At 36.4% G+C, this 11329-nt stretch overlaps 1 protein-coding gene across 1 annotated transcript in view; it reads left to right on the top strand.

The window, feature by feature from the left end:
• The window catches only part of LOC103505482, a 31496-nt gene extending 20922 nt beyond the window's left edge, over positions 1 to 10574 (top strand). Inside the window, exon 10 of the mRNA XM_008469815.2 lies at positions 10536 to 10574. Coding sequence (XP_008468037.1) covers positions 10536 to 10574 — 39 coding nt within the window. The remainder of the gene's footprint in view (positions 1 to 10535) is intronic.
• The last annotated feature ends 755 nt before the right edge of the window (positions 10575 to 11329 follow it).

The raw sequence follows: 11329 nt of genomic DNA, 5'->3' as shown, positions 1-11329 counted from the left end.
GTAAACCTTTTGGGGTTTTTTCCCCCAAAACAAAATTAATTTTATTAAAAAAAAATTATAGGTTTTTTTTTTTTTTTTTTTTTTTTGAGGTTTGATAGAAGGAACTGTAACTGCCAAGGTCTTATCGTCCTGAAATCCAAGAGAGAAGGAAGACAGGATAGGAGAAAGCCAGCCGTTCCGAGAACGAACATTATCCTATCAGGATAAAATCCGCCCCGGGCGGGAATCGAACCCGCGGCCTAGCGCTTACAAGGCAGACGCACTACCAACTAAGCTATCTAGGCTGGCAAAACAGCTTTTTAAAACCGAGTTATTTTGATGTTTTTTATACCTCTCCTTGAAAATCAGAAATAAATCTAAGTCCATTAGGAAGGAACGATAAATAATTAGTGGATGTGCTTATTTCCTCGGATGAAGTGTTTCACAATAAATCTACCCTGATTCTAGAAGATCAAGGAGTATTCCTCTAGTGTCTATTATTGCCAATTATCATGCCTTTGATGATTTTATCAAAAGTAGCGTCATGCTCACCCCCTCACGCTCAGACTGTGGTCACACAGACCTCGGTATGTTAGAAATTTCCCTTTTATTTGTGAACCGTTACCAAATAAGCAAGTGAATAGTTGATCCCATGTGATTTTTCACCCGGAATCGAATGGTGAAAATTTTAGAACTGTCCGACTTAATGTAATAGAAAGTCGTGTGATGTTCACACCAGATTTTTTCAAAGGAATTTCAAAGAAAAATTTCCATTTTGACGAATATTCAGGGATTGTTTTTACGCTCATTACAGTTGCTTTGTTATTTTGTGTGTAAACAACAGTGTTTAAATAACAATAGAGTTGTGAAAAAGAAGTTTTTTTAACAATTTACAAGTGCAGTGTATGGTTTGTATGAAAGAAATCATCAGATGTTTAGGAAACAAAGATTTTCCAAGCAACAGCGTTTTAAAACCGAGTTATTTTGATGTTTTTTATACCTCTCCTTGAAACTCAAATAAATCTAAGTCCATTAGGAAGGAACCTTAAATAATTAGTGGATGTGCTTATTTCCTCGGATGAAGTGTTTCACAATAAATCTACCCTGATTCTAGAAGATCAAGGAGTATTCCTCTAGTGTCTATTATTGCCAATTATCATGTCTTTGATCAAAAGTAGCGTCATGCTCACCCCCTCACGCTCAGACTGTGGTCTCACAGACCTGGGTATGTTAGACCGCGGTCTGTCAGACAGTCTGAGCGTAAGTGACGGGTATTATGAGTTACGTATAAAGTCTACTGTCCTATGCAATTCACACTGGACGCCTAACGTGCTCCCTACTCGAAGCGCTTTTCATTTAGATCCCGGAAGACGAGGAGTATGTAAACAAGAGTTCAATTGTGTTAATACTTCTCCGTCTTATCTAGGTCTGTGAGACCGCGGTCTGAGCGTGAGTGACGGGTATTAGGAGTTACGTATAAAGTCTACTGTCGACTGTCCTATGCAGGTCACACTCGACGCCTAACGTGCTCCCTACTCGAAGGGCTTTTCATTTAGATCCCGGAAGACGAGGAGTATGTAAACAAGAGTTCAATTGTGCGTATGTTAGACCGTCTTATCTAGGTCTGTGAGACCGCGGTCTGAGCGTGAGTGACGGGTATTAGGAGTTACGTATAAAGTCTACTGTCCTATGCAGTAATAATCATGGGTAGAAAAATATGTATAGATGCAAATAAAGGTTTTTCGCTCTGCTATTTGCTTTTCCATTTTCTCAACTTTTCTTTGAGAGAAAAAAGTGTACCAGAGAGAAAAAATGTAAATTTAATAATTCAATTAGAACGAAACTGAATATGATTTTGTTTTTTAGCATATTAATTTCTTTAATCTTTGTTGTAGAGACGAGATTTTGTTTTTGTTCTTTGCCAAAGAAGAAAAAAGTGGCGAGGAAGAAGGAGAGGAATTGCAGTCGAAAAGGAATCAGCTGAGCCTGTTGTCATCAAAAGACTATGGGCTCAATCCCCATAGGCAATTGGAGAATAGAAAATAATGACTGATTAAAAGAGACTCGAAAATATTTCTATCTAGAAAGTAGAAAAGAACCATCAAACTTGAAATCAATTCGACGAAAATTCAATTGTGCTAATACTTCTACCTGGATGATACGAAAGCGTTCGACACTCCACCGGTGAAAAGCGCACCAAGATTGTTTACTCAACGCTAACACACGTATGCAAATTTGGGGAGAAAGTTTTTATTCAATAATATTTTATTAACTTGATTTTGTGCCGTCTATGTACACAGACGTATAAGGGGTGACGCAGGGAGCTCTTCTTTCCGGATTTTTCAAGTGCAGGGTTTTCCTGTCTGCAGAATGTTTGTGTTTTCTTTGTGAGTTTCGTTTCCTTGAACGTGTAATATGTTTGCATGTTTGATCAAATACAAAAGAGATTGTGAACGATCGTTTCACAAAGGGTTTTGTGTTTGTGATAGGTATAATACTTGGGGTAATTGTTGTCATTCAATTAGAACGAAACTGAATATGATTTTGTTTTTTAGCATATTAATTTCTTTAATCTTTGTTGTAGAGACGAGATTTTGTTTTTGTTTTTGCCAAAGCAGAGAAGTGGCGAGGAAGAAGGAGAGGAATTGCAGTCGAAAAGGAATCAGCTGAGCCTGTTGTCATCAAAAGACTATGGGCTCAATCCCCATAGGCAATTGGAGAATAGAAAACAATGACTGATTAAAAGAGACTCAAAAATATTTCTATCTAGAAAGTAGAAAAGAACCATCAAACTTGAAATCAATTCGACGAAAAAGAATCCACAATACCACAGAGAAAGCAAATTCACACACTATGAATTCTTTTGTGTGCCCTTTGGCCTTTGAAACTCACTTTTCTGAGTAAATTCCTCAGTTCAATGGATCACTAGTAAATTTTCGAGTCATCACCTACATAGGTAAACTTCTCTCGTGTCCCAGGGCCTTCTGTCCTCCCTATAAAAAGCGTCTGGGGCTCATTTTTTCAGGCCCTGAAAAGCGAGAAAAGTCATGAACACAAAGAAGTATTGTGTTTTGCTGTGTCTTTAAAGTTTGCGTTCATGTTGTTTAAATGAAAGAAACACAAAATTCATAAACAGAATGACTCTCCTGTCCTCCCTCTCTAATCTAAAAGCCTAAAATTTTCTTAATAACAGCTATACTTTAAGAAAAATAGGCATATCTTAGTGACTTGACTTCAGAAATAGGTTTCTTATCAACAACTTCAATTAAGAAGCTAGGTTAAAAGTTAAAATCACATCTGGGATAATACCTATAGAAAGTGAAATAAAAAAGGAAGGAAGAGAGAGAGAGAGAGAGAGAGAGGGAGAGAGCTTAATATTGTCAGTGGATGTGATAAAAGTGCCAACAGACTTGAGCAGAATTAGTTGAGAAAAAAGTTTGAAGATTTTTACCAACAGGATCAACTCACTTTTCTGAGTAAATTCCTCAGTTCAATGGATCACTAGTAAATTTTCGAGTCATCACCTACATAGGTAAACTTCTCTCGTGTCCAGGGCCTTCTGTCCTCCCTATAAAAAGCGTCTCGGGCCCATTTTTTTCAGGCCCTGAAAAGCGAGAAAAGTCATGAACACAAGGAAGTATTGTGTTTTGCTGTGTCTTTAAAGTTTGCGTTCGTGTTGTTTAAATGAAAGAAACACAAAATTCATAAACAGAATGACTCTCCTGTCCCCCCTCTCTAATCTAAAAGCCTAAAATTTTCTTAATAACAGCTGTTCTTTAAGAAAAATAGGCATATCTTAGTGACTTGACTTCAGAAATAGGTTTCTGATCAACAACTTCAATTTAGAAGCTAGGTTAATTCACACCTGGGATAATAACTATAGAATGTGAAATAGAAAAGGAAGGAAGAGAGAGCTTAATATTGTCAGTGGATGTGATAAAAGTGCCAACAGACTTAAGCAGAATTAGTTGAGAAAAAAGTTAGAAGATTTTTACCAACAGGATCAAAAATTATTAATACACATAAAAAGTAAAAATGAAGTGCGCAATAGAAACAAAGAAGAAAGCACAAATAAAGAAGGAGTAAGAGGGAGTTTGAAGAATATCAGGTCTGTTATTGATGATTAATAAATAATACACATGAAAATGAAGTGCGCAATAGAAACAAAGAAGAAAGCACAAATAAGGAGGAGTAAGAGGGAGGTAGCTATATAGGGAGAGAGAGAGAGAGAGAGAAAGAGAGATTTCAAAGAGCGAAAGTGTGAGGGAGAAGAAAGGAAAGATCCAATTCCTAGAAATACCTAAATACGAGTATTATTTACAAAAGACAAAGATAGATGAATATGAAACTTGAAGAAGACATGATGAAATATACCAAAAAATGCTGAGAAATGGCGAAAAGTTTCGAACAAAGAAGACAAAGAGAGAGAGATAGAGAGAGAGAAAGAAAGAGATGGATGAGAAACTTTGTAGGCTTAAGAAGGAAAACTCATTTAAACATTTTTCTAAGAAAATAAAATGTTGTTTAATACAAATGCTCAGTATTATTTACTTCACAATTTAAGCCTATGTGTATTTCGAGAGAGAGAGAGAGAGAGAGAGAGAGAGAGAGAGAGAGAGAGAGAGAGATGGATGAGAAACTTTGTAGGCTTAAGGAAGAAAACTCATTTAAACATTTTTCTAAGAAAATAAAATGTTATTTAATACAAATGTTCAGTATTATTTACTTCACATTAAGTTGTGTATTTCATCAAACTGCAAGTTGTTGGGTCCCACAAACCCCGTTCCATGAAGCACTCCTCAGTAAATTGATAAATAATATAACACCTGATTGCAACCGATGAACTAGGCCCAATAAATATGTCAAAACTAACAAAGCTTACAAAGATATATGGAAAGCTGCTCGTAGACAAAATATCAAACACATAAATAACTTAGGCAAAAAGTTTTACAATGGGAAAAATATGTATTTCAGAGGAAGAAAAGGACGAAGAAGGAGAGAGAAAGAAAGATAGACAAAGGAGAGAGGGAGAGACAAACTGCAAGTTGTTGGGTCCCACAAACCCCGTTCCATGAAGCACTCCTCAGTAAATTGATAAATAATATAACACCTGATTGCAACCCATGAACTAGGCCCAATAAATGTGTCAAAACTAACAAAGCTTACAAAGAAATATGGAAAGCTGCTCGTAGACAAAATATCAAACACATAAATAACGGAGGCAAAAAGTTTTACAATGGGAAAAAATATGTATTTCAGAGGAAGAAAAGGAGAGAGAAAGATAGACAAAGGAGAGAGGGAGAGGAGACAGAGAACTAGGAGGGAATAGTGAAAAACGAGGGGAAAAAGGAATATAAAAGAACAATAAAATAATCATAAAAAAAGCATTGGGAAACATATAAAACAAGAAATATTCAAAAAACACATGCTGGATGCAATAATAAAAAAATATATACAATTCGTGCAAGTAGGTCTCTAGGTGGCGTAGCTGATTGAAAGGAAAAAGGAGAAAGAGGAAAGAGAGAGAAAAAAAAGGAAAATGATAAACTATAAGGAAATGAAAATAAAAACAATGCTGGATGCAATAATAAAAAAATATATACAATTCGTGCAAGTAGGTCTCTAGGTGGCGTAGCTGATTGAAAGGAAAAAGGAGAAAGAGAGAAAAAAAAAAGGAAAATGATAAACTATTAGGAAATGAAAATAAAAACAATTCAAAATGATGGATCTGATCAATATCCCAAAACGGTTGTTGATTTACTTCAAATTGAAGAACTTGTATAACTCCTAATGGAAAACCTTTGCAATATGGATGTCAACTGTATTCTAAACGTCACCACTGGATACAGGTAGTAAACTGCAGAAAGAGGAGAAAGAAGAAGGAAGAAGAAGAAGAAGAAGAAGAAGAAGAAGAAGAAGAAGAAGAAGAAGAAGAAGAAGAAGAGGAGGAGGAGGAGGAGTAGTAGGAGAAGTACAAGAAGGAGGTAAGAGATCACCTGAATATATGAGGGGGTAGTAATACTATATTACTACAGGGTGATGTTCCAATATGCAATCTGCTACAAAAAGTAAACAACACTGGTATTGTTGACTTTTTGTTCTCCCAACAGGTTTTGAAATGACTTTGAATGAGGGGGAAGGAAGGAGGGATCCGGGAAATCAACAATAAATTGAAAGAGATATCTGTATTCTAAACGTCACCACTGGATTCAGGTAGTAAACTGCAGAAAGAGGAGAAAGAAGAAGAAGAAAGGGAAGAAGAAGAAGAAGAGGAGGAGGAGGAGGAGGAGGAGGAGTAGTAGGAGAAGTACAAGAAGGAGGTAAGAGATCACCTGAATATATGAGAGGGTAGTAATACTATATTACTACAGGGTGATGTTCCAATATGCAATCTGCTACAAAAAGTAAACAACACTGGTATTGTTGACTTTTTGTTCTCCCAACAGGTTTTGAAATGACTTTGAATGAGGGAGAAGGAAGGAGGGATTCGGGAAATCAACAATAAATTGAAAGAGATAAAAAAAGTAAGAGTTGTAAAAGAAGAATAAGAAAGAAGACAGGTACATGCACTTGAAAAAGAATGTAGGTAAAGTATGAGGAGGAGAAGAAGGAGGAGGGGAAGAAGAAAAATAAGAAGACGACAAAGAAGATGAAGAAGAAGAAAAAGAAAGAGAAAGAGAAGAAAAAGTGGTAGAAGAACGAAGTTACCAAAGTCTCATGTGTGTTGAGAATACACAATACATGCATAATGTAATGCACACACATACCCACACATCTCACACCCATCATTTTAATCGTAATCTACAAACACCTCCGCTTTTTTACTTTCCTTTTTTTCCAAATTTGCATCTTTTCCCGCTAAAAACGGGGGGAATCGAAATTTATGCCCAAAAACATTTCAAATTCTCCTCCGTCTATTATTTCAGAGAAATTTACGAGCTATCCTGCGTACGAGCGTCTATGTATGGTGTTTGGGGAAATTCTTTATCTCAGGATATAACAATGATGGTGCAGGATCTGTATGTAGAGGTTCACAGAGGTTGTGAGTCTTTATGTATTTATATTTTAGAGTTTCAGAGAGTTTATCTGTTTATATTTTAGAGTTTCAGAGAGTTTATCTGTTTATATTTTAGAGTTTCAGAGAGTTTATCTATTTATATTTTAGAGTTTCAGAGAGTTTATCTGTTTATATTTTAGAGTTTCAGAGAGTTTATCTGTTTATATTTGGAGGTTCAGAGCTTCAATTTGGAATCGAGCGAGGGGAAAATGAGGAATTTGCGACACAGGGTTCAACGAAAATCTTGAAACCAAAGCAACGATCAAATTTTAGTTTTCCCTGTTGAATTTGCTGTCTTCCTTGAGCTCTTGAACTTTCGTCCTGTTTCCAATTTTCAGCAAAGGAGGAAGAACAAAAATCCTTTTGGAAACGGAACCTATTCCGATGGCACGCCATCTTGGATTTCCTATGGCTTAGTACAGGTCAAAAAGAGGGGAAACCGGCTTCAGAATTCAGAATAGGGGAAATTTCAACTTATTTAGCTTTTTTAGTCCGTCCTTCCTTTATTATTACTAATAATAAAGGTATAGTGGACGGACTATTGTATTCGCTTTGGTGTCGTCTGTCTGTTTGAGCGCTGGAGCGGCATGTGCTGGTTGAAAATTTGATGTGACTGATGTAGATAAGGGCATATGTTTAGGTGAAAGTCCATGCAATGCCCAAAATAATTCAATTTTGGACGTACCTATCATTATTATCCAAGTTCTGAGTTCATTCGGATTTCATGAAATTCTGCATGTTCATTTAATAACGCAAGGTAAGATGCCGACTCAGCAAAAACGCCTGTTGCCAAACAATATAGTTTAGGTGACAGTACTGGCAATGCACAAAATGATTCAATTTTGGACGTATTATTATGAAGATCATATCCAAGTTCTGAGTTCATTCGGAAATTCTGCATGTTCATTTAATAACGCAAGGTGAGATGCCGACTCAGCAAAAACGCCTGTTGCCAAACAGTATGCAACATTAACCAATTCGATATAGACAAAATCGAAGAGAAACACGAAATGAAAAGAGGGAAGAAACAAATCTCCATGAAACTATAAGTCCTTGTCAAAAATAGAAATAAATATAATCTGACACAAACCGCCCCAAAAAAGGAGAAAAAAATCGCGAGATATATTTACGGGATATTTAGGGATTCTCCCCCCCAGCTTCTCGTTTGACAATAAATATGTCTCAATACTATTGAGGACACAACCCCGATAAAATTGAATAGTTTCCTCCTCATGTAACTCCGACCTTTTTCATGTAACCCCGGGATTAAGCACATTGTCCCGTTAAAACCTTCGCGAGAAAAATTCCCCCTTCAACCCACATTTGCTTCGTGGAAAAATTACACACTACCTACAGTGTTTTTAGGAACTGAAAACATGGTTAGGGAGGTGATACTAAATACTTACTTTCCGTGTCCTAAATACTAAATAGAACGTTTAGTATGCTTTCTTGCTTATGCTATGGTTGGGTTGCTTAATGGATTTGGAAGTTTTGAAGATGGTGATGTTAGATCTACTGAAGAAACTGCAGATGGACTGAAGGATAAAAGAAAATCCTTTATAATGGGTTTGCAAGAGACATTACAAATGGGAGGGATTCTCCCCCCCAGCTTCTCGTTTGACAATAAATATGTCTCAATACTATTGAGGACACAACCCCGATAAAATTGAATAGTTTCCCCCCATGTAACCCCGACCTTTTTCATGTAACCCCGGGATTAAGCAAATTGTCCCGTTAAAACCTTCGCGAGAAAAATTCCCCCCTTCAACCCACATTTGCTTCGTGGAAAAATTACACACTACCTACAGTGTTTTAGGAACTGAAAACATGGTTAGGGAGGTGATACTAAATACTTACTTTCCGTGTCCTAAATACTAAATAGAACGTTTAGTATGCTTTCTTGCTTATGCTATGGTTGGGTTGCTTAATGGATTTGGATGTTTTGAAGATGGTGATGTTAGATCTACTGAAGACTGAAGATACTGTAGATGCACTGAAGGATAAAGGAAAATCCTCTAAACTCTAAACAAATAACAAAAGGGCGGGATTGGGCGGGTGCCATTAGCACTTATAGTTTTGACGAATTTAAATCAAATACCCACTAAAAAAAAAAATATATTCAATATTCCGTAACTTTTCGCACTGACATTTGACGTACGTGCCTACAACACCAACATCTATTCCTTCCTCATTATTTATTTTTCTGCATACTTGAAGATTTGAAGAAGCTTTATGTCACACTTTTTTGCACACACTAACCTTTTCTTTGTATCTCTCTTGAAGTTACTAACATATCTCTTGCATTACTTCTACATCTTGATCTGTTATTTTTCTCACGACTTTTCCACCAGTGTTCACTTCTTGCACCAGATTTGCTTCGTGAATGGTGTTCGTTATCTTTTTACTTCCAGTTTCAATGTCATTGTCATTCCACATTATCCTTCCTATCCCATCTCGTACACTTGTATCTAATACGTCTTGTCCTACATAATCTCGAGATCTTTATCCTGGTTGTTTGCGATATTTACTGTTACTGCATTTCCTTGTTCTATTACTGCACCTTCTAATATTACTACAGTTGTTTCTAATACTGGTTATGCAATGCTAGTAGTTTCCATCATGACTACAGTGCTTTCTTTTAAGCTGGTTGTACACTATACTTGCACCTTCTACCATGACTACAATGTCTTCTAATGGTGTGGTATTACTTGTGCTATAATCCTGATATCATGTCGCACATATTCCCCGTTTGTTTTTGCGTCTATTTTGTCCTTTTTTAATTTCCCTATGGAATCTGCTTTCTCTTCATTTAACAGTTGTGACTTTTTTTTGGTTGTTTGCGATATTTACTGTTACTGCATTTCCTTGTTCTATTACTGCACCTTCTAATATTACTACAGTTGTTTCTAATACTGGTTTTGCAATGCTAGTAGTTTCCATCATGACTACAGTGCTTTCTTTTAAGCTGGTTGTACACTACTTTCACCTTCTACCATGACTACACAATGTCTTCTAATGCTGTGGTATTACTTGTGCTATAATCCTGATATCATGTCGCACATATTCCCCGTTTGTTTTTGCGTCTATTTTTTTCCTCTACAGTTGTTTCTAATACTGGTTTTGCAATGCTAGTAGTTTCCATCATGACTACAGTGCTTTCTTTTAAGCTGGTTGTACACTACTTGCACCTTCTACCATGACTACAATGTCTTCTAATGCTGTGGTATTACTTGTGCTATAATCCTGATATCATGTTGCACATATTCCCCGTTTGTTTTTGCGTCTATTTTTTCCTTTTTTTTAATTTCCCTATGGAATCTGCTTTCTCTTCATTTAACAGTTGTGACTTTTTTCCCCTCCTCCGTGAAAAAAAAAAAAAAAAAAAAAAAAAAAAAAAAAAAAAAAAAAAAAAATGGGGAACACCTAACAACCTGCGATACATTTTTTATAACGCCGTCTATGTTTGTGAGGTGTATTTTTTTACGTTCTCCATTTGCAGGTTGTGTTTTTGGGGGATGAAATTGATGGTGGTTGTTAAATTTTACGTGACAAGTTCACAGTATAAGTTTGTGGAGTTCAAAGTGTCTGGATAGACAATATTTTAGCGGTTTTATGCGTCTAGGCTTCGATGTTCAGGAGTTTGCGCTTCTAGGAGATCTTCTTCTAGCAAGGTAGGTAAATAATATATTGAGTCACAGTTCTCTAAAGATTCTAAAGGCAAAGTTAATAGTTTAAAAGATCAGAGCAAGTGAATTGCCTTTTCCCGTGTTCAGACGGGGTCGGCGTTTTTCGTCAGTCTTTTGGCTACAATTTTTTTCAAGTGGATGCCGTTCGCAACTGCGGTGGTCTACTACCTGTTGAATGTCTAGACCAGTGTTTCCCAACCTGGGCGATGGAGATTTTCATGGGGGCGATCAATTAAAGGAGCGATAAAGGCAAAAATGTAAGTAGGTTGTCTGTCTTTTTTGCGTTTGGAAATCTTAATCATTAGTATTTATGTTGGGGGGGCGATCACAGTTCCGATAATCTGTACAAATTCTGAAAGGGGGCGATCGTAGAGAAAAGGTTGGGAAACACTGGTCTAGACCATACAAAATTGGCATTTAAAACAATTCTCTTTAACAATATTGTCCTTTTGATTTAATGAAAGTACCTATATTTTTTACCATCTATAATTAGAATTTTCAGCTCCCACACCTACACTTCCTGACTGCCTACAATCTTACACCTACACTAGATTGCAGCTCAATAAAGATAATTAGGAATGCAAAAAATTGACACTTGTCCTCAATT

The sequence above is a fragment of the Diaphorina citri genome, unplaced genomic scaffold (genome assembly GCF_000475195.1).
Source record: "Diaphorina citri unplaced genomic scaffold, Diaci psyllid genome assembly version 1.1 scaffold177, whole genome shotgun sequence".
NCBI classification, from domain to species: Eukaryota; Metazoa; Arthropoda; class Insecta; order Hemiptera; family Psyllidae; genus Diaphorina; species Diaphorina citri.
The sequence above is the reverse complement of the archived record's forward strand: the minus strand, read 5'-3'. Positions and strand labels throughout refer to the sequence as shown.